The sequence below is a fragment of the Aulonocara sp. 'chitande type north' Nkhata Bay genome, linkage group LG19 (assembly GCF_057382095.1).
Source record: "Aulonocara sp. 'chitande type north' Nkhata Bay isolate Kocher_YH1m ecotype deep benthic linkage group LG19, A_spYH_male_GT1.1, whole genome shotgun sequence".
NCBI lineage: Eukaryota > Metazoa > Chordata > Actinopteri > Cichliformes > Cichlidae > Aulonocara > Aulonocara sp. 'chitande type north' Nkhata Bay.
The window spans coordinates 18,710,961-18,734,368 of NC_141362.1; the positions used below are offsets into that span (position 1 = coordinate 18,710,961).

Consider the following 23,408-nt stretch of genomic DNA (forward strand, 5'->3'; position numbering starts at 1 on the left):
TTGAAAATAGTTTGATCTGTAATTGTATTTATTTGTTCCAAACAAAGTGCCCATCCAGCCATTATACTTTATCATAAGCGGATTAATTTATTCATCCAAATTTACTTCTAAGTTTCTAAAATGATAGTAAATTAGGAATGCGTGCACATCTTAAGTTTTTAATGTAGTCTAAGTAGTTTTTTTTTCATGTTTTTTTATTTAAAGTTATTGGTTAGTGAGTTTCGTTTTTTTAAAACTGAGATTTCCGAAACACGAAAACAAATAATTTCATTATTTGACATTAAAGAGAAATTATAAATTATCTCTTTTTTCCTTTTTATTTCTTTTTTTTGTTGGAATTTTGGACGTTGACCAACACCGGATGTGGTCTGTTTGTTTTTCAAAGTAAAAGTGGATTTGCGAATATTAAGAGTTTTTTTTTCCTTTTTGTGTCAAAGTGTAGCACCAGTTGAGTTTTTTTTAAGTACACAAAACGCTGAAATTGTTTCTCTCACTTTAAACCCTAAATCGGTGTAAGTTGGAGGTGGAACATTAAGAGCATTTCAGTCTGTCGAGCGGGCTGACAGAAATAGTAAAGAGGTGTCTTTTGTAACAAAATGTGCTCCTGTACTCCCACCAGCGGCTCTGTCTCCCATCAGCTGTTGGAGGATGCCTTGCAGGCACATATGATGTAATCAACCGGGGAGGCAGAGCCAGAGCTGGATAATAGCCGCACAATACGGATGCATCTCGGCCGCTTCGGGACTTGGTGAAACCGATTTGGAAGCCTTCGTGGAGCGGTCTCGGGGAGAGGATCGGCGATGTTTTGGGGGTCGTATCGCGGAGGTTTGAGTCTGCTGTCCTCCCTTCTCTACGAAGAGGATGTTTGATGCTGACCAGCAGTAGCAGCAGCACCGGCTGGGGATGCTCCTGCTGAACTTGACTCCCCTATCAGCTGTAATTAACCGCCATGGCCCAGGAGTCTTTCCCTCCCGCAGTTGCTCCATCATCCTCCGCGTGAAAATGGCCCGCACTCCGCCTCCATCCTCGACTTCCATCTGCTCTAGCTGTCGCCTTTTCGCTCATGATGACAGGAGGGCACCCGCCTCGGATTTCAGCGCATGCAGGGCCTTCGTGTCGACTATGGATCACATCATCACCCCTGATCTGATGCTGTGAGCTGAGTGCCGTGGTTGCTGTTATTACGCAAAGGCGCCTGCTGCCACCATCGATTTCCCTTAACAGCTGATTATATTTCGGGGCTCGGAGATGGGCCTCTTTCATTGCTGCACCTCGCTTTGCCCTGCTCGGATCTGAGTTCCTGACCGTACTTGCCGTAATGGCTCTGTGACATCTATCTCAGCCCTCAGCTGCCCACTTTCTTTAGACTTTTACGCGCGGAGCTGCGTCCATGCAGTTTTGTTGCCTTGTGGGGGAATGAGCATCGGCCGTCCCTCCTGCAGAGGTCTGCCCGTTGCAGCTCCTGCCTTCCACCGTGTGGCCCTGTGACTCCACCGGGTGAGGAGGTGCTGACAACCTTAAAACGCGGACTAAGGTTTGCCTTTCCAGCTCAGGTTAAAACCATGGCTAATGAACCCGTCATCCTTAACGTGTATGATATGGTAAGGATCCACCTGAACCAAAGTGCACTCACTTTCTGTTTTCTTTTTAGTCACTGTCCTCTGTTTGGTATTTACACTCAGAACAATGGCTTGGGGAGTGAAGGAATCCACATGTGCTCATGCTTTGAAAACCAGGGAGTGGGGTACCTGCAGCAAAGTCCACTCTTACAGTATCACTTTTAAAGCTGAGGTTTCCACTTCACATTCTTGTAGTGTCACACTAAAACAAAGCATTTTTTTGTATAATTTTTTGCTGTTACACCCACCTTCAAAGATTTACTGCAACGCCAAGTGAAGAAGAGCCTGGGTGGTTTGGTAGCCGCTCAGCATGTAGGTTGGTCTGCTGCAGACGTGACTACATTGTTTTATTCTAGGCATTATTTAACTGTGAGCCCCATTTGGTAGGTGGAATCATTTATCTCTGACATTTAAATTGAAGAAAGTAAGAAAGAAAAGAAGAATGATAGGAAAATTTTGTTTTATAGGCCACTAGGCAACCACAGACCTGTGAAACAAGAGACTCCCTCAATCTTCTGACCTCTGTCTCTGTGCCTGGGATTCACATCATATGTATACACAAACACACCAGCAAAGGACAAGGGTCCTCATTCAGACTTGGACCCAGTGGCTGTTTTCGCATACTGTACTGCTGAGCAGTGTCCTGTGTGAATCTTATGCAGAATTCCTCCATTTAGATTGAAACAATGTTATCATTTAGCAGCATGCAGACAAATAAAATACGATTCTGTGCAACAACAAACACAGAATGTATTGTAAATTCAGGGATTTCACTCAGTATCCAAGACAAAGTTTGATAATAAAGCAAAATGGTGGACTTTAGCTACATCTCAAAGCCAGGACAGAAGAGAATTTTAAAAATATATATATAAAAAAACATTCATGAGTAATTAAGTAATTTGCAGAAATCTTGAGGCATGTGTCATTTCTTTATATTTTGAGGATCCCGACTTTCTTGTAAACTTTAAAGTGGTCATCAGCAATAGTTCTCCAAGCTTTCTGAAGGTCCTTCAGAGTTTTTCTGTAGACATTTGGTGCGTTTTCACTCATTTTCAGGCCACTTTTTATACACGACTGTTTTCAGAAGTGTTTTTTGTTTTTTTTTAATCCACTTACCACAGACCTATGAATCATTCAAGCATAAAAAAAGCATTTAACTCAAGGGATGAACCAGACGGACAGCTTAGCAAAGAACCCATTTTAAACTGTATCTTTAGGCACTTTTGTTACTAACAGCCTGTCATGAAAAAAATTGTTCTTTTGTTGACTCTATGAAAAATGGCAAATATAAAACAATTTGACAGGCATAACATTTTTTGTACTAATAAGGCACCAAAACAGCTATCAGTCAAAACCTTGTCATATCTCAGGATGCTGTACAATGTGTTCTTTAAAAAATAAGATAAGTGGACAAGTGGAGGACAAAAGAAGTGTCAGCCTTAAAAACTATCTACAGCAGATTAAAAGTATGTGAAAGTTATTAAGAATTAGGGGGAATCCAACAAAGACCTGACACAGGTCAGAGAAAAGTACCATCATATTGTGAGACACCATGTAATACCACGTGGAAAGCATCTGACAGCACCTTCATTTTTCAGCATGACAGTAATCCCACTGTATATGCAGTAAAAACCTGGATAGAAAAAACATGCAAGAGTCATAGACTGGTCTCCACAAAGCCTGGAGAACTGTTCCTGAAGATTTCTTAAAGGGAAGGTTCTCACTTGTAAAATAAAACTGTAGAGCTTATATTTAAAGCAAGAAATTTCCCCACTAGGTATTTGAATCCCACATTTTTCTATTCTTAGTGAAGTTAAATATTTCAACAAGTGCTTTCATCTCCAAGCTTTAAGACTGTTTGGAGAAGGAATACAGTCATGATTCACACCAGAACTGAGAGTGTATACTGGCACGCACTTGCGTACAACCACAAACGAAGCCAGGTGCAGCTTTGGACCTGGCAGCTTCCTCCTGATAACTTCAAACTATCTCACAGATGAGGATCTCATTGTGACAGCAGAAGTAACAGCTGCTTAAACAGCTGATTAAATTCCAGGGTGGTGGCTCCACTGTGCTGGGACTTAACAGGTCATGTTGTTGTTGTTAAACTGGGAGAAAGTGATCACGAGGGCGGTGACAGCCAAAGTCAGCCTTAAATAATTTGTGGGGAATTCAGCACGACAAGAAGAGGAAGCAGCAGGATGAGAGTAAATCGACGAGGATGATGAATCAATCATCTCTGAAATGAAATCTAAGCGATTTGTAGATGTGTGCAGCGATGCATGCTTTATCTGCAAAGGCAGGAAATAAAAGAAAGCTCCGCTAATGGGACTCAGTTGTTTGTGCACTCTCGGGGAAGTCAAGTCATTGGACATGTTTGTCCTTGTAGACTGTTTCCTTCTGGTTGTATTATTCTTCCATCCCTCATGTGAGAGCTAAAAGGCAGGAGGTCACTGCAAAAACATGAGGAGAGCCTGCTGACACGAAGCAGTGCGGTGGAAATGCTTTTATTGTATTATTCTACGTCCGGAAACATGATTTATTATTAATAAGGGACAGCTGGGGTAGCAAAGATGGCTCTTAGCATGTTTTCCCTGGGGTGTCTGAGGATAGGGGAGTGTCGGTGGGTGTTGGGTGAGGGAGCTTTGGACCTTCAGTGAATTATCTCATAACTGTCTGCAGTGAAGGGCAAGCAGGTTGGCTCACAACACCACCATCAAAGGATGATGGGTAAAATTTCCTCCCGTAGTCCAGTCTGTGATTGATCGCAATGCTGTTCTGTGGCAAATCTATCCATCACTGGGCATTCTCAGTGGATGCTGGTATGCCAATGCTTTTGCAATCTGAATAGAAATGTGTAGGTAAAGCCAACAAATGCACTGATTCGTGCTCTAAAGTGCAGGTAAATTAAATTAAATACTTTCTACCAACAGTAGGAGGAATTGTAGTATTCTGCTACAGGACAAGCATTTTATGCTAAACTAAAAACCTTGCAACAGTCAGATGACCTGCACACAACATGGAGAAATAAAGCACATAGACATGTGCTAATAGGAATCCTCACATCACTGACACGCAAATTAAATCAGCACATTTGTTGGTTTAATCGAACATTATAAAAAAGTGAACTTTAGAGCCGCTGGCGGGAAGGCTTCGTCACCTTTGTACAGAGCAAGCTTCTGGTATAGCTTTACTGCACAGGCCTATACAAACAGTACAGAGAGTAAGTGTATTCTAAAAATGCCAAGAAAGTTGAAAAATGTCCAAAATGCACTAAAAGATGCATGTGCAGTCAAAGCCGTTCACTTCTTATTTGGTAATAAAGTATAAGACAGTGCTATTATAGATCGCAGTGTGATTCTGCAGGGCAGCCGCATGGTTTCTCCTTCCTGACTCTTTCCTTCTCTCTGTGTTTCTCTGCAGTATTGGATAAACGAATACACGTCCAATCTGGGCATTGGTGTCTTCCACTCAGGCATTGAGATTTATGGGAGAGGTAAGAATGGAGCTTCCTGTATGTCTCTGAAATCCAAGTTAGTGGCATCAGAATAACACTACGAGTGGAAACTCGGAGCGGTGCATCACTGCACAGATGAAGTCTGGTTTTAAAAATGGAATAACGGGTTATGTTCCTAATATCATGACCCCATTTCCCTGGGTTGAGTCATCACTGACTCACTGTGTGTGTGTGTGTGTGTGTGTTTGGTTTTAAAATAGAGGCAGAAACCAGCATGAAACCAGATCACTGGGAATCCATTACATCCTTGCAACTGGAAATATTGGCTCTCTGCACAGAGAAATATGATGATAGCGAAAATATGGGCTTTACTAGGAGAGGAAATGACTCCATTAATGGAATTTACTCATAATAACCTGAGTTTGAATTAATGACCCATGAATTAAATATACTGCCACTGATCTAACGCTACTTTGGACCTAATAATAAAGTATAAAACGCGTAGACTTGGTTGCATTTAGTCCATCTTTTGGACAAAATCAGGTGGAGGTTTTATTGGTGTAGTTTAGTTAACTTAGTATTTACTAACTTGCATTTAGCTACATGTTTAAGCATCTCTATGCAATACTTTGTTGATCACAGTTTTTCCTAAGAAGGCTGTAAACAAAGGGCTGAGAGACCTGCAATTAAACAGGCCTAATAATTTAAGAACAGTGTGTCTGTGATTAATTGTGTGCTTCTGTGTAATTACAGTTGCTCAGTGCTTTCATTCAAAGCGCTAACCTGTGTTTTGCCTCTTTGTCCTCTGCCACACAGAATTTGCATATGGAGGCCATCCATACCCTTTCAGTGGCATCTTTGAAATCAACCCCGGCAATGCTGCCGAACTGGGAGAGACATTCAAATTCAAGTGAGCGTGCTCCATTTTAGCATACAGTGCACTGTGATGCTGTTAATGGTGGAGGTGAGTGTGCTCACGTAACTCTTTCTGCTTTTAAACAGGGAGGCCATTGTTTTGGGCACCACTGACTTCACAGAGGAGGACATAGATAAAATCATGGAGGAGCTCGGTAAAGAGTTCAAAGGGAACGCCTACCATCTAATGCACAAAAACTGCAACCACTTCTCCTCCTCGCTGTCTGAGGTCAGTCTCATACAACTATGTTCCTCTAGGTCTAAGTAAAAACCTGTAAAAAAGACAAAAGAAATCTTCCTTTTCAAGCGAAAATTTGTGCACAGGAATACATTTAGAGCTACACATCGAAGGTCAGTTAAGTCATTACAAGCAGTCTTAGTGAAAGTTGTAAAAGTGCCTTCTGTGGTTCAGGAGGTTCATTCAGCATCAAACTACCACAGGAGAAGAACAATAAAAGGACAAACAGTTTAGTAGTTGTAAAGCATCCAGCTTTGGGGTTTTATATCTAGATAAAGATATTCAGACGTTAACACGAAGACACAGACAAAGAAGGCCTGCAGGTCAAAGACAAAAGAGAAGGATGAGGCAGAGGAAGGAAAAATTAGGGAAACCCTGAGGGAAGTAAACACATGAAGAACAATAAACTCAAAGTAGAAACTGTAATTCCATGGAAACTAGACTATAACACTGTCTGTAAAAGAATAATTTAAAAAACAGAAGCATTCTATAAAGGAAGAAAAACAGAAACTCAAAATTAAAGCTATGCAAGAAGTCCCAAGTCACAATAATCGAAAAATAGCAAAGACCCTAGGATTATGACAGATAGAAGGTTATCACCTTTGCTAAGATAACTTAATATGTTTTGTTTAACAACACATTGCCTGTTTGTAATTTTTTAGTAATGCTTTGTAAGCATCGTGTCAAGCAGTCATACCACCAAAATCCACACTAGGAATTTCAGTCATGAATGAAATGGTATTTGTTGAGGTAGGAACTTTTTGAAGACAACCCTTGCTGTCCTTTTCCTCCGGCACCATTATGAGGTCAGCAATTTGGGGTTTTGGGGTTCGTGTAGTATTATGCAAATGTTCTTTTCAAACACGTGCCTGCAAAGTTAACTACGAGGTATGAAATATGTCTGTGAAGGTTCTCAGTCATCCAGGTCATCGTAGTCAAAGGAGCTTGCAAAGAAAAGCGACCCAGCAACACGCTCAGACAAAAACTGGTTCACCCGAAAGACAAAACGCCAAAACACAGACTTAGCAATGTGGTGTATGCTGTACAGTGCAGCGAGGAATGCTCAGACCTCTACATTGGAGAGACCAAACAGCCACTTCACAAGCGCATGGCACAACACAGAAGAGCCACCTCCACAGGACAAGACTCAGCAGTCCATCTGCATCTGAAGGATAAAGGACACTCTTTCGAGGATGCCAATGTTCACATTTTGGACAGAGAGGACAGATGGTTTGAAAGAGGAGTGAAAGAAGTCCACTGTGAGCGACCATCTTTGAACAGAGGTGGTGGTTTACGACACCAACTCTCTGCCATCTATAATCCAGTTTTGAGTTCCCTTCCCAGACGCCTTAACGCCCACTCACATCCTGGGCCATCTGATCTCAGGAATTCGCATGATAAGGTGGGGCCAGGTTTCACAATGAACTCACCCGAAACTCTGGCTGATTGGGACCCACGCCCAGTTACACACCTTGGCACGGGCGATTAGAGGATCATCAGGGGGTCCTTTTGTCCCTCTGTGGGGGGATACTCCCACTAGGTTTAAATCTGGGACTCCCCACCATTTGACCTTAGAACTGAAGAAGCTTCTTGGATGAGAGGTGAAACGTCTTCAAGTAACTTAAAGAAGTCCAGACGCTTTTCTTTGCAAGCTCCTTTGGCTTCGAGGTATGAAGTAGATAAAGTGCTTAAAGTGGACAAAATAAAGAAATCCCTGTATGAATGTGAGCATCGCTAAGGGCACTAATGCACTAGTCTTAGTCGTTTTTTCTGCCTCTTTATTGGTGGCTTACCAATAAAAACCCAATTAAAGAAAAAACATCCTGCAGTAGCATTGCATTACTTGGTCAAGCTGCATCTTGGGAAATGTAGGATGTACCCCAAAAAGCTGTAAGGAAATCTCAAAAAAAAATTGGGATTTCCTTACCTGGATGATTGAGCGTGCATCAAAACAAAATGTAGGATACTAACTGCAGGCGAAAGCACATTAAATCCGACTTTTTTGTCCCTATGCGACCCATATCCGATCATGGTATGTCAGTGTGAACAGCACAAATCTGATATGTCCAAATCCGACCTGGGTCACTTTCGCATGTGGTCCTGAATCCGATACATATCTGATGTTTTAGAAAGCGACTGTTGTTTGAACGGTCATGTCGCATTAAATCCGTCTTTTACGTCACTGACACAAGACAGACGCCAATTATCAGTGCCGGAGAAGACAACGTGAACGCTTCCTGGCCATCCAGTGTAGATAGTGAAACTGTTTGGAAGACAACGTTGGAGAAACGTGAACATTTTATTTGTACTGTATAATCTGCAGATTCTGACAGAAATCTGCAACTATCCTTTGAAGCACTGCTCCTCTAAAACAGCAATACGGATAATTATTAGGCCATACTGAGGTCTTGGGCCATGGTCCATTTACTGAGGTCTGCTAGTCAGCCGCTAGACTTTAACTTCATTATACATAAAGAGAAATAAGGAACACATCCACATAACCGTCTATAACCACATTTTCTTCTAATGTTTAAATGCCTTATGCTCTAAAACAGCTAAAACAAAGACAGTATGTGGGATACAGCTCTTATCATCACTTATTCAAACTTTTTTCAGTTGCTGTGTGGACGGGAAATCCCCCGCTGGGTCAACAGACTGGCGTACTTCAGCTCCTGCATCCCTTTCCTGCAGAGCTGCCTACCCAAGGAGTGGTTAACCCCGGCCGCCCTGCAGAGCCACATCAGCCTCGGCCTTCACAAAGAGGAGCATAACGAGTCGAGCGACGAGGACCCTTCGTCGCCGTCTGGAGCCACAGCCGCTGGCTCGGGCTCCTCCCACAGCTGTCGTCACACCAGAGTGTGACGTGACCTCTGGACCTTCTCACCACTGCTTCTGATGGCATTTGTAGGCTTGAACAACCACCTGACCTCATACTGTTTGTCCTCTGCGTAAAAGAGGCAGGAAAAGAAGAGTTTCCTTTTTGAAAAGAGAGCTGCTGCCAGAGACTTCAGGCCTACAGACTTACAGAGAAGCCGTTTGTCCTTTCAGCAGACGACAGCATGACGAGGGCGTGCTTTTCCCTGAGCCCTGAAGTGCGTGTCTGATTTTGACAGTGACTACTTGTAGATCTGAAGTTTGTAGTATGTTATTATTAGTCTTTTCCACAAACTTTGAAATCTTTGTCAGCCTTGTTCCCTGCCCTGCCTTCAGAGCTGCTTTTGTAGAATGACCACATAGACACTGGATGGTTACGTCAGCAGGAATCTGCTCGACTCCAACAAGTTCTCGTTCGATAACCTCTATGTGGCCTTTGCCTGATGTTGTTGATTCGGCTTTCTTTGTTTGGAACTTTTCTTTGGCCATTTTAGAGGGTTAACGGGTAAAAAAAAAAAAGGAAAAAGATTTGATTGTTCCCTGAGTTCAATCTGAGTGAGTAAAAGTCCTGCATGTGGAAAGAAATTAACAAAAGATCCCACTTAACTTACTTCAGATAGAAGCTCCTTCTTCTATTTTTTAAAGCGATTACCTTCGTTCAAGCTTGTTTTAAACATAGACGGTTTGAAACAATCAAGGGCAAACAGTGCCGCTGTGCACACAGCCTCGGACAGCCCAGTCACGACCTGTGAACATCTCAGAGACACAAACACAAAGAAAGTCAAGCTGCTACTCTGACAAATATTGACTTTGTGACCCAGAACACATTTTGTCTATACTTTTATATCCAAGTGATCTTTATATTATAAAGGTGCGTTAACTTACAGAAAGGGAAAATAGACATTTACAGACAGATTTCCCCTGGATGACATCTTTTTCACCTTTGAGACCGAGCTGCCACGAGAAAGAACGACAGACATTCAGTGTTTCCTCTAAATTGCAGAAGTCATTAAAGATAATGTTCTTTTTAAATACCCCCGTTGGCTCTCTTGCCTAGATTTAAAATACAACATAAAGTCCATGTTATGCCTCTACAGTTAATATTGAGTTACAGCCAGCAGGTAAACATCACTGAAGCTCACAGTTATATTGTGTTTGTTTAATCAGACTAAGGCGTAGGACTGGAAAAAAAGACCTGTGGGTCTTTTTCTTGACTGGGACCAGTCACAGAGAAACACACAGTGTTTGTGAGTATTAAACAAGCCATATACAACATGTTAGAGGTGTTAGCGGAGGATTATGTGACCTTTTTACAGAACCATGCTAGTCCTTGTAACTAGTTCCTGTCATGCTAAACTGAGGTAGACAGTTTCTTAGATATGAATCCTATGAACATTAGACTGGTGATAATATCGCAACAGTATAAAAGAGCATTTTTCCTAATATAAAACTGTTAACTAAGTACATATTATATTGATTGATTTCCCCAGTGATGTTTTTACAGAAAGTATTTGAGCCTTTTAAAATAATGAGTCATTATGAGGAGATAGAGAGAGAGAAGCTCACGTTCTCAGAGGGGGGGAATTGTGATGTCGTAAAATTAGTTCCAGTCACTGCAGGTTTAGCATACATGTCAGTAAAAGACGACATCAATGACTTTGGACCCTGATTAAGAAACTGTTACAACGATGAAGACCTGCTCCTTGCTTGAAGAAGACGAGGCCACGTGTTTGAATCTTTGTTCCCCACCTCTCCTGCTGTGGTGCGTTGAAGGACAGCTTTCTTTTCTCAGGAAGGAAATCACATACTTGTAGTAGTGACAGTCATCCCGTTCATAAATGGGCTCAAAAGTGCAAATTAACTTTTTCATTTTATTTTCTTCTTGTTCATAAATAAGCTACCGTATCTCCCTATATGTTGGCATATTCTTAGTTTTTTTGAAGTGTGCTGTGATCAACTTTTTGGTTCATTTTGAGTTGATAGGGAGAGGGAGTGTACAGTGATCAGTACTACATGCTCAAAAGTCTTCAACACTTTCTACAAAGCAAACCAGACAGGTTTTTTTTTTCTGTTGTACTGTGTCAACCTAAACCTTGTATTTGTTTTTCCTAACCCAGGACAATTTTAACAATGATGATAGTGCTAGAATAAAAGAGATGGAATCCTAAGTGATGCCTGGCTTCTTCTGTTATAGTCCAAAATATGGGCACTGGAGGACCATAACACATATATTTGTATATTTCAAATTATCATTCACATTTTTAGTATAAAATACTTATTCTTTTATCTTTTGGATGTTCAGTACTGTGAAAGAATCATGAACCACCCCTCATTTCTTTATATTTTAATAGGAAAAGGTGAAAGAGGTGCAGCAATTTATTTAAATGTGCAAAGATACATGGAAATACAAGAACAGGGTTTGTACAGTTTTAATGAGTTTGTTGAAGCAGAGAAATTGATGACATAAGAAAAGACAGGAAGGAAGGTCTGACTGAAGAAACTGAAACAAACAAAGAGAAAGTTAGAAAAAAGGCACAGCTTTCCAAAATGTTTCCACGGGAGTGTTAATAGTTAAAGAAAAATAATTTAAAAATGTTTGCAGTGCAGTAAGAATAACACATTTTTGGTCAACTTGAAAGAAATGCATATGTGAAAATAAAAGAGAGATCAGAGGTCAATTGGGACAATCCATGTGATACTTAGAATCCCAGTTTACCAGTATTGTTTCCTAAATGTTGCCAATACAAAGAAAGGCTGTGGGATTTTAAGCATAGTGTTAAAGATAAAAGTCATTTTTTGTAAGTCTGGCCATATTTGACCTTGAAGAAGAGGTCAGAGGTCAATTGTGACATAATATTTCAAATCTTTTAAGGTATTTTTTTTATATGTCGACAATACACACGAAACAGGTTACAAGACTTTTTGTCAGCTGTTGACCAATAAATCATTAAGTTCACCTTGAAGACATCAGTGGATGTGAGACAGATTTTAATGGATCATTAACATGAACTCACTCTACACCCCTACAAAGTTTTATCAGAATTAATTCAAAACTTTTCAAACTGTCTTGTTTACAGACAGAATGACAGGCACTCATGCAAATAATATCGAACGTGGAAGTAATAAACAGGAAGCCAGATAAAGTTAAAGAAAAAAAAGAACGTGGATTGCAATAAAAAGTCATTTTCAATGAAAGGTGTGCTAGTTTAAGATTTGATATGAAATAAGGAATACAAGAAAAAGATTTAAATTAAAAGGTCAAAGTCTACGCCTTTACATGCAGTATTTTGTATTTTTACATGCAATTCTATTTTTTACTCTTATTATTTTATTTTAACTGCAATTGTATGCATTGCCTTTTGGTATTTTGGAAAAACGTGTTTGACATTATTATTATTAGTAGTAGTAGTAATTATTTTAAAGACTTGCGTTTTAACTTCCTAACACAGCCAGGCTTTCATTTGTTCATGCCATGGTAAGAGGTACTTATAAATTGGTTTATAAAGAACAAATTCAATATTGATAAACAGAGTAAGAGTTTTGTGAGTGGCAAGTTTACGCTTAGGTTTGTGCTTCAGCACGGTTAGGAAATGAGGCCTGTAGGGCTTGCGATACAGGATGTGAAAAAATGTTTTAATTTTCTTGAAAACTAACCCTACTTGTGATATATTATGTACAAATTTTAATAATCCTTAAGGAAATAATATCATAAAGGAGTAAAATCATTGCAACTAGTATGAAAATTACTTAAGATTAAGGCATGCAGAACGCTGCGTACCCAAGAATAGGCTGATATGAGTTGCCAAATCTGTGTCTTATCCTCCTTTCAAGTATTCGAAGACGCTAACCTTAATGCATGTACTCGTTTGTCGTTTGCACACATTCTTTGTTATTTTATGTGGATGGTTTATTATTTTAGCTGTAAATATTACTGGGGGTAAAGCCCATGGCTCTAACAGCGTAAACCTAGTTAAGCGTTACCTGCTGCAATCACGTGACACTGTGAGGGCAGCAACGCATTTTGCGGTCTCTGCTCTTTTTATGCTCACTCGCCATTTTGATTCAGCACAGTCGGTGACCTACTTTGAGCAGGAGCGAGCCAGCAGCGAAAGCAACAAGGCCCAAGCAGCTCTATTAGGAACAAAGAAACAGGTGAGCGGTTATTAAAGCGTATTTGTGTTATTTCAAGGATTTTGCGATTTTTGTCAAACGTTAAATTGGCGCGTTCTTCGCGCTGAAACCGAAGTTAGGTCACAGGCTAGCTTCGGCTAGCTGGGGATGACCTCGAGGCGAGCGTCAAGAGCGAAATTGTGATGAGGCCTGCTTGTGCTTACTGTTACCCAGCTAATATAGCACATTATTTGTCAGATCCGCAGTCTTTTACATCCCCTTACCAGCGATCCTCTAATTTAAGGTAGGATTGCAATAATAATCGACGCCGATGGTTTATCTGAGGCCGATTGGCAAGGCCCCAAGTCATTTTTCTGGTGTCTCATAATCGGAGAGAATCGATTATTTAATCATTACTGATTACCTGCAATGCAATCGGACTATTTTTTTTTCTCCTTTGATGCAGATCCATTGAGCTGTTTTAACGGGCCCCTTGATCGCCGTTGTTGTGCTGTCTGCACATTTCATATCGCATAAGAAGAAAATGTGTGGAAATACCTGTAAATATTGATAAACGCGCTTTAAATTACAATTTAGCCGTGAGAATGATTGTACGGTTTCAGTCAATAGCTCCATACAAAACCGTTTTCCATTTTGAGCTCGATGATGCAAATAGCCTGCGAACCGTCGGGGTACGCTAAGCCCAGTTTTTTTTTTGCTTACAAGCTAAACTACACTCGTTTAAACCGGAGAGGGATCATGGTGCGTGTTCCGATCCTGTTGAGCTTTGTTCAGTTTGCCAGGAGCCTGTTTTTCACCCTAGCTTGAGTGTATTGCAAGTCTCTTTACGTTATTTGTCATGCAAATCTAAAACGGATTAACATAATTAATTTAGCTAAAGTTTCATAAAATACATGTAGTTTAAACTATCTGCTTTTTTTTTCTTTTTGTGGTTAATATTTAATTTAGATATTGGTTGATTAACTTGTATTTTTGCAGCGGATGTGACCTTTGTTTCAAGGGGTGTGGCCTGCTTATCTTGGCCATAAAAGGCAGCACATGACTAGCACATAAATAAAAAGCAACGAGTAAACACTTTGTGCGGTAAAAGCGCTGAGCTAGATGCTGTTAACTAATTACTCTTTCATCTCAGCTGATAAAATCATCATGAGTGGCTGCCGTGTCTTCATTGGACGCTTGAGTCCTCACGCCAGAGAGAGAGATGTGGAGAAGTTTTTCAAGGGCTATGGTCGCATCCGTGAGATCAACTTGAAGAATGGTTTTGGCTTTGTGGTGAGTTTGAGCATTTTTTTTTTGTGCAAAGTGAGAGTTTTCAAAGTGTTTTTGCTTATACATAATCACATTTTCCTCTTCCTTTCAGGAATTTGATGACCACAGAGATGCAGATGATGCTGTGTATGAGCTAAATGGCAAAGAACTGTGTAGTGAACGGTAATGATGTTGTCTTTATGTCTTATTTGGTGGGTGTGGGTCGGTTACATTTGACTTTTTTCCAGCAAGCTATAATTGCTACTTTATCGCAGCTTATTAAGTTTATTTTTTGAGAACCTTACAAGCTGTTTATACTCTATGACCGAGCAGCTTCTTCATTTTATAAGTAAATTTCCTTGGCTGGTCCCGGTTCCTCTTTCTGTGCTGTTAGACTGCCACAGACCTTTTAAAGGCTCATTTGTGAGTGTTTGACACAACTCAGGAGGCCCTTCAAAACAAGAAGTAAACATTCAGACAGTGGCTGGAAAGGAGAACTAGTTCCTAGTTATTAAGAATAATTTCTCTGAGCTGATAACTTCTTTTTCCTCAGTCTTGCTTATCGCAAAATAATGACGTCAGGCTCCCTGTGGTGGAGCTGTCGCATGCCTGAGTCACATGGAGCACACACATTTAATCAGATATAATTACTTTGTATATAATCTGATAACACTGATTGAACCTCTTTTTTTGCCCATCAGGGTCACTATTGAGCATGCTCGCTCCAGAAGAGGAAGAGGTGGCGGCCCTGGAATGGGACGTTTCGGAGGCGGCGGCGGCGGTGGTGGTGGTGGTGGCGGCGGCTATCGTCAGTCTCGCAGCAGTGGATCCAGGTACAGCACATTTTCAGTAGCTTCCTTTAAAACAAAGTAATAATTTTATAAAAAGCACTTAAAGATAATATTCATGTAAAAAGAAATAATGATGTTAAAAAGCACTTAAAGATAATATTCATGTAAAAAGAAATAATGATGTTAAATAAATAAAATTCTAATAAATGGACAGATGCAGATTAAATATTGATATTAGGTTGTAAACCTCTGACACGTGATAACAGATCCTGTTACGTGGAAACTGGGTGTGACAATAGTTTATCTGGTCCAAAGTCAAATACAGTCCTGTGACAGCTCAACCAATATTATACAAGCTGGAAAGATACACATACAAATTTGCATACATGTGGCAGGAAAGTAGGATTGAGAGTCTCTAATGGACTACACTAAAATAGGATTGGCCAGTGTTGAGTTTCACCTCTGAAGCAAACTCAAATATTTACAGAACCCTAAGGTAGACGGTGAACGTGACGAGACACCAGCCGTGTTTTCAGGCACAAAGGCAGATCCGGATGTGGATGCATTCACCGGATCTGTGCTCCTTACAGAAAATGTAATCAAAGCTGTGCTGGTGTTTGTTGCCTCTGCAGATATGGCCCTCCAGTGCGGACTGACCACAGACTCGTTGTGGAGAACTTGTCTTCGCGGACGAGCTGGCAGGTAAGAGACAACAGGACACAAGCTTTTTAAAAATGACCTAGTTTTGTAAAGGAGCAAAATTAATTTTATTGGCCGGGTCAGTTTCTTTAAACACACAAGGTACAGAAAACAACACATACCAGGCAATTTTCTATTTACTATAGGAAGCCCCCTAGTGTTTATAAATACTTTTTCCTTTTAAACACTCTTTTTTTTTTTCTCCACACAAAAGCACATGTTATTACTGATGCCAGGCATTCTAACAAAAACATTTAACTGTTTTTATTTATTTTTTTTTTCAAACAGCTGCTCTGATATGGTTTCCTTTGTATCAGAGGTAAATGCACACCCTCCACTGGGTGTCACAAGTGTGTAGCGCCCTCTGCTGGTTGTTTTTCTGAATAGTGTCCATTTGGTGCCTTTCCTTACACGCAGTTGCCGCTGATGTAAAGTCTTGGCTGGGCCCAGTAACGGGTGAGAGTGGTCTAGCGCAGGATACGGTAGCCTTAGGAGGTCCGTAGCCACAGTCTGGAGGTTCTGTGGGCTGGCACTCCCGACTGATGTAACCCCCCTCAAATCCACGGTCCCTACACTCTCCCATTTGGGTCTTTTTCTGTTGCTGATGGAGCTGTGGGGGGTGTTGGGTCGGGCGCACACCCCTCCTCCTTGATCTCTGGTGGTTCCTTACTTGTGGAGGCCGGATGCTGAGTCAAGGCCGAGGGCGTTTCTCAAGGGCTTAACACTGCATTGGTTCCCATTTGCTATTTGGACAAGTGGCTCTATGCTAATATCTTCCTGGGTATGGAGCGGTAAGTAGCATAAAACTCATGTGATTGGGTTTGTTTAGGGTCGGGTGGTAACGGGGTGTAGAGTTACAGTCCTAAAGGGGACTCACGTAAACAGTGTATCTCTGTTGAGCCAAATCTCTTTAGAACTAATACATCAACAAAAAGGAAGTCCACATTAGGGTTTTTTTCCACCTACCCATAGTTTTGCCTGTAAGTACATAGCATTATCTCAATCGTATAAATAGTTGGCATACAGAAATTCATCCGTTCACCCAAAAAAACCAAACACAGTTCTATGTTACCCTTCAGGCGTTTTATAATACAATTCAATCTGGTTTTGTTTGATGTGCTTAAAAATATAATTTAAGGGTACAAAAGGAATTTAAAAGAATAAATAAATGAAAAAGCAACACTTGTCCGCTCTCAAAATGCAATTTGTGTGGCTCTTTTGTTTACGTGGCCTCCACTGAAATGGAAGCTTATCACTAAGTGACAAACGTCAGGACTAGATGACCCAAGTTTCAGTGGTTTCTTGCTGCCTGTTCATTTCTCTCCCTCCAGGTCTGAGAAGGCTCTCACTGACACCTCAGGTTTCATTCCCCGTTGCTAACCCGCCTTTATGCTTTTAAAAATAGGACCTGAAGGACCTGATGAGGAAAGCAGGGGAAGTTACCTTTGTGGACGCTCACAGACCCACCAAAAACGAAGGGTGAGTTGCTGTTTTTTGAGTTGAGCCTTTCTGTATTCCTAATGTGAACTGTTTGTCCACTAATTTCTCTTTTCATGCAGGGTGGTTGAGTTTGCATCCCGCAGTGACATGAAGAATGCCATATCCAAGCTTGATGGGACAGAACTGAATGGTCGCAAGCTGAAGATGTTTGAGGACAGCAGAAAGTAAGGTTTTTTAATTTATTTTAGGTTGTATCCATAAATTGTTCAGGAATTTGCGAGGTTTCAAGTCAGTTTGACAAACTGTTAAGAGATTTAATATTTTATTTTGAAAAGCCGAAACATTGTGTTGTAATTGCGCGCTCTCTCTCTCTCTCCGCAGTCACAGCAAGAGCCGCTCTCGCTCCCGCAGCTACTCCCGCTCAAAGAGTCGCTCCAGGAGCCGCAACCGCTCCAGGAGCCGATCCAGATCCGCCAGCCGGACTCCCGAGAAGAAGACGTCAGGAGGGGGCAAGGCCTCAGCCAGATCCCCGTCCCGCTCCAAGTCTCGCTCCAAGTCGCGCTCCAGATCTCGCTCGCGTTCACCTGCACCGGCTCAGGACAAACAGTCTCCCCGCTCTCGTTCCCGCTCTCGCTCTCGCTCCCAGTCCCGCTCTCGTTCCCGCTCCGCCTCAGCAGACAGCAAACACTGAGATGGGTACACCTGTATGTTGTAACATAGACTTGTAGTTGCTCGGTGTGGGTCTAAGTCTTTTTCCTTTCTTTTTTTTTTCCTTCTTTGTTTTAGTGAAGGGGATGCATTGCCTTTTTATATGGCTTCTTTTGAAATAAAGACTGTCATTAATGACACTTTCGTGTTTATTATTTGTAAATCTTAATTTTGGATGCGTCTCCGTAGAAGGAAGTTTTGTTTTTGTGAGATTTATGTATCCCATCTTTGTACAGGCATTTCATATATACGAAATACTCAGTTGGTGATGATGCCCGTTACAGTCTAAGCTGTCTGCCATGTTTTGATTCCATCCAGCACTCTGTGGCTTTTGGTCACGTCATTGATTCTCCAAAATGTTGACGAGTATGTTTTGGTAATGCGAGCTCCCGGTTGTTGCTGTGATTACGCTTGTGATGACGTATTTGTACACGTTTCATTCACTGCCCTGATATGTGAATCTGCAAAGACTTCAGCTAGTTATTTGTCTGGATTTTTTTTCTTTCATTTTTGTAATGGATTTAGATTTGTTTTTAAATCATGGCCTTATTCCACCTGCTGAGTTTTCTTAATCTCCACCCTATTGGGTGTTGAGGGCCTGAACACGTTTGTCTCTAAATAAGTTTATAATTTGATACTAATAAAATGCCCACTGCATTTCCTTTCCTTTTTTTATGTCAGTTTTTTAAAATACTTTGTGAATGTGGTTCAAGAGATTCACATACGCATTAAAATTTCTGCGATTGAACTCAATAAAGCTTCACAACTGTTAATTCTGTTCGTTTGTCGTTTCTCAAGTCAGTATTGAGCAACATTAATTAAAATTGGAGGGTTTGCAGTGCAGGTGCTGCAGCTTTCTTGTGTGCACATACAGTAGTGGATAAGCTTGAGAGTGAAGATTAAGCCAAGCTCATAACTACCACAAGATCCTGTTTGAACACGTGTGGCTCAAACCTTGCTGTAATGAAGCTGATACAGCAAAGTGCAAACATTTATGGGTTGTATTAAGATTTTGACTTTATTTCAAGTCCTCTGATACAATTCAAGGCTTTTTGTTTAGATATTCTATGTATTGTACAATGAAGAGGCACACAGGGTGAAAGTCAATGGCTCTTAGGTGTAATAAAACTGCAGTTGTGTTCGAAGTTTACATACACACATAGGCATGAATGTGGTAATTTGCTGCTTTCCATGATTTCTTTGAACGGTTCTTTTTTCGGTGTGGATACAGAATATATCTTTAATGACTTTAAAAACAATTCTGAATTTATTTTTGGCTCAGTTATATAAACATATTTCAGATATTTGGTTAAATCCCCCTTAGCAGGTTACACCTCAATTAGATGCTTTTGGTAGCCACAAACAAGCTTCTTGCTTAATTCTGGCTCGATATTTGACCACTGCTCTTGGTAGAATTGTTAAATTGATTGCATTTCCTGCTACTGACCTGTTGAGGGTACTTGAGTTGAGATCAGGATTTGGGAAGACCATTCCAGAGTGTTAGCTTGCTCTATTCATTTACACAACCAGTATCTTTGAATGTATCTTTGGGATCATTGTTTCTTTGGAACCCCAGATTGTGTCGAAGTTTCAACCATCTAGCTTTTGATTTGAGGTGAAGTTTCTGTGTACATTATACCACCTGCTTTATGCAGTGCCAAATCCTAAATAAATGCAAACTTGTGCACCCAACTCGTATTTTTTAAGAAGCACTTGTTTTTGACTTTTGGGGCTGGTCCCAAAAGCGAGTCACTCCCCATAGACTTCCATGTTAAAGGGCCCAACTTTACAGGATTATAAAAGCTAACTATAACGACATCATGGGGCCAAATGTATTTGGAATACATCTGAATACTGGGCACACATTTGACTAACAGGTGTTCCAACAAAGACATCTGTACCTGGTGTGTGCTAACTGGACCTCTCTGCTATGTTTGGGCTGTTGGTGCATTTTGCAGTTTATAACTTATTGCTCCTCCCTTTCATCCACATATGATCACTTCTGGCTCCAGTGGTGACTACATCCACTTTTTTGTACAGTCTTTGGCTCTGACGGCCTTTATACTGAGAAAAACCTGATTTTGAACAGTAAAAAATTAATTAAAGTTCATTTTTTCGCTTGTTCAAGGGGACAGAGGGGCGATTACTGAGCAAATATGATTATAGACAAGCTTTCTGAGGATTAATATAGTAACAGCTTATCCAGGAGCTCATGCTAATCCTTAAAGTGGCCACGTGCTTTAAAGATGAGTGGTTTCTCTTTACGTTACTCACCGTTAAAGAGTAAAACATGTTTGTTGCGGTCTTGGTTAAATGCAAGCAGTTTTTATTACTTTGGCTTTAATCCCATTCATCGTGGTCACCACATGGTGGCAGTGTCTACTCGCATTGCAAAGTCGCTGCATGGCTGTACATGAGTGATCCACCATTAGGGATGACAATAATCAGGACATAATTTTCCAGGTGAATGAATGGAAATAATTTACGCAGGTAAACTGCTGTGATTTTAAGAGTGAAAGATGTAATCACGCAACTCGAGCCGTTGAAATGGAATTTAACATGGAGTTTTTGCATATCTATCTATCTATCTATCTATCTATCTATCTATCTATCTATCTATCTATCTATCTATCTATCTGTAGTTCAATGTTGCTCCACCCCCAGCTGCTCTCACAGCAAAGCTTTGTTGTTGTTATTGTTGTATCACTCAGGTATCACTCTACCTGCCACTGCAGGGAAGGAAGTCCTGCGGTGACGTTTTGTTCTGGAGAGAAATATATGAGGGATAATTAATGCCCTGTTGAAGCGCAATGAATGCAAAGGCAGTCAAATTTAAGTGCCAGACTTATAGAAGGAAATTAATGCCATATTTTAAAAACAAAAACAAAAACAAAGGTTTTGCATATAATGACTTAATCTTAGTGAGATACTAAAAGCTGTATGCTTTCTTACCACTGCAGTATCTTTGCAGTAATAAAGCTCCTTGAGTCTCTCATTGGAGGAAGTATGATACTCAGACACTCGTTTTGCCTTCAAGGAAATGGTCTTTGTTATATGGTAATAAACACTTACTTTATTAGGTATTCATCTTGTTTATGTCTAATTCTGGCCCTACCATCCAAATGTGTCATTAGAACTGAAAAAAACTAAATAACACACATCTCTTGCTGTATAAGTAACATCCTAACACTTTCCTTTTTAAATAAACAGTGCCACTGTGGTATTACAAAATGCTGTTTCATCAGTCTGAAACGCACCAACTTCCTCAAAATGCCTCGTTTATCTCACAGCGACACTGATCCAACATACAATAAAACTTAACGCTATTTGATGTCAGTGTTGCTAAGCTTTTAGCTGAACTGCAATCGGTAGAAATGATTATCTGGAATAACTGCCACTACGCCACTATTTGAGCTTTTATGGTTTCACATCAGTTGGAGGGTTTCGTGATGTAAGGTTGTGATAGTTATAGTGTTCTATCTGAAGTTGGTGTACTGGGTTTAACAGCTGCTGATAGATTTAATTTCCTTTTGTTTATGGATGCACTGATTTTGCTTTTTTGGAGAAAGACACGACTCGTGGTGCATATTTGCAGGACTCGGCTTGATAAAATAAATTTACTGTACTGCAAAGATGAGTCCAACTGTGGGGTGGACTAAACCATTTTACCATCTGTTTCCATCCATCCTTTTCCACTTATCTAGTTAACCTAACATACAACTCCACAGAGAAAAGGCCCAGCAGGCTGGTGGATTTCAAATCTGTATCTCTAAATATGGAAATGCAAAACTGCAAACAAAACAGGCTTTGGAGGACTCCTGCCACTGTCTGTCCTTAGGTAGTCTCTCCCACTCACTCCACCCCACCTCAGCAACTAGGGCCCCCTGGTAAAAGCACTGAGTTACTCCCATCTGATTGGTTGATTAAATATTTACATTAACATGCAGTTATACAAGTGCATGCTCTCTTACCACAGTTTTATCATATAGCTGGCATCATATGTCATATCATACATGCTTTTCCTTTACAAGACACATTTTATTATCTGGTGCAAAAACAAAAACACAATGCAATGAATGCTGTGAATAAGTGTGTGAGTGGGTAAAACGTTCCCCTCCCTCCCGCAACAGGGCGGCACGAATCGCCCTCCATACACTCAGAGCAGCGTGGTAGGCACAACAAGCTCAGCGGTGGCTCCGCTGCAGTCCCTCCCTGGCACAGAGGACCACACCGGAGAAATGAGCTCGTCCTCCGCCGTCTGCACTGCATTAACGTGAGTGCGTAACGGCTCTTTTTCACGGGAACACACGCGTATACAGAGGACCTGCACCGGTCTGCTGTTTCCAACCCCCCCAGCTTGGTGTCGGATAGTCCCACCGGCAGCTCGGACCATGGCGGAAAGAAGCGGCCGGCTGAGTTTCCCCGGGAGCGGGGCTCTCAACAGACCGGTTCCCATGAACCTGTTTGCAACGTGGGAGATAGACGGATCGTCCCCGAACTGCATCCCGAGGTAAAACGCGGCTGGCGCCGTATCTCGGTGTCCTTTTAAACTTTAAATGCGACGCTTGCACCGTGCCATACGCGCAAGCTGTCAGTTGTCAGTTGGCTAACGTTACGCTTGCACCAGCTAGCTGTATCATCATGCCAAGTGGATGCCCATGCAGGCAGGCCCTGCACCGGGATCCTCCATCCATCTGCAGCACTGTTTGAATGTAAATATTGCAAAGGGAGGGTAAACTGTGCCTTGTTGGTAGGCTACAAAAACAAACACGTTCAGTGCAAGGTTACATCCCACCGTGAAGGTGTGTGTTCTGCAGAAGAATGAAAGGTAACCAGCCCCGTGCCAGATCACTGTGCCCCGCTTCATGCATCATGGAGACCCAGTGGGTTCATTGGGTTCTTGTGAGCCCCCCCCCCCCCCCATCCTCCACCCTCGAGGAGACTTAAATGCAGTGTGCATTCCAAGGTTGCCCCGATTTGGGTGCATTTCTATGATTTCTAGTGTTCCTCATCTCAGCACTGGTAACATTTCACCCATGATAGGAGAGCAGCTCACAACAATTTTCACTATTGATTGTCTTCTGCCAGAAAGTATAGTTTAATACCTTCACAGACAATAATATCTCAAAGTCTCTGGAGGCTTTGGCATTGTTTTTAGTTTACTGCCTCATATCTCCCACTATGTAAACATACTGTAAAAAACAAAAAACAGCCAAGAAACTTCAAAATGTCATTTCTGTAACTTCTCTTTAAATTTGTGTGTGCAGCTGCTGAAAAAGCAACAAGCA

General features: G+C 41.2%; 3 protein-coding genes across 6 annotated transcripts in view; all 3 read left to right on the forward strand.

The window, feature by feature from the left end:
* Positions 1-506: 506 nt before the first annotated feature.
* Positions 507-11,265, forward strand: LOC147306810 (deubiquitinase DESI2). The gene is made up of 5 exons (XM_086275040.1): positions 507-1,601; positions 5,043-5,115; positions 5,893-5,986; positions 6,079-6,220; positions 8,846-11,265. The coding sequence occupies exons 1-5, from the start codon at positions 1,563-1,565 to the stop codon at positions 9,089-9,091; spliced, it is 594 nt and encodes a 197-aa protein (XP_086131166.1). The 5' UTR covers positions 507-1,562; the 3' UTR covers positions 9,092-11,265.
* Positions 11,266-13,098: 1,833 nt separating this feature from the next.
* Positions 13,099-18,893, forward strand: srsf5a (serine and arginine rich splicing factor 5a). The gene is made up of 8 exons (XM_086274685.1): positions 13,099-13,255; positions 14,367-14,506; positions 14,595-14,665; positions 15,184-15,315; positions 15,906-15,975; positions 17,378-17,451; positions 17,532-17,636; positions 17,794-18,893. Exons 2-8 carry the CDS (start codon positions 14,381-14,383, stop codon positions 18,101-18,103), a joined length of 888 nt encoding a protein of 295 aa, XP_086130811.1. The 5' UTR covers positions 13,099-13,255; positions 14,367-14,380; the 3' UTR covers positions 18,104-18,893.
* A 3,409-nt stretch (positions 18,894-22,302) lies between these two features.
* Positions 22,303-23,408, forward strand: part of pacs2 (phosphofurin acidic cluster sorting protein 2) — a 63,630-nt gene continuing 62,524 nt past the window's right edge. For all 4 annotated transcript variants that reach the window (XM_086274010.1, XM_086274007.1, XM_086274009.1 and 1 more), the window contains exon 1: positions 22,303-22,630. In XM_086274010.1, the coding sequence (XP_086130136.1) occupies positions 22,512-22,630 (119 nt within the window). In that variant the 5' untranslated portion in view covers positions 22,303-22,511. The remainder of the gene's footprint in view (positions 22,631-23,408) is intronic.

Excerpts from the sequence above, each read along its gene's own strand:
- LOC147306810 (XM_086275040.1), top strand. The coding sequence starts at position 1,563 with ATGGCTAATGAACCCGTCATCCTTAACGTGTATGATATG. Across the intron at positions 5,987-6,078 it reads GGAGAGACATTCAAATTCAA|GGAGGCCATTGTTTTGGGCA; the intron begins GTGAGCGTGCTC and ends GCTTTTAAACAG. Across the intron at positions 6,221-8,845 it reads TCTCCTCCTCGCTGTCTGAG|TTGCTGTGTGGACGGGAAAT; the intron begins GTCAGTCTCATA and ends AACTTTTTTCAG.
- srsf5a (XM_086274685.1), top strand. The coding sequence starts at position 14,381 with ATGAGTGGCTGCCGTGTCTTCATTGGACGCTTGAGTCCTCACGCCAGA. Across the intron at positions 17,452-17,531 it reads AGACCCACCAAAAACGAAGG|GGTGGTTGAGTTTGCATCCC; the intron begins GTGAGTTGCTGT and ends CTTTTCATGCAG. Across the intron at positions 17,637-17,793 it reads ATGTTTGAGGACAGCAGAAA|TCACAGCAAGAGCCGCTCTC; the intron begins GTAAGGTTTTTT and ends CTCTCTCCGCAG.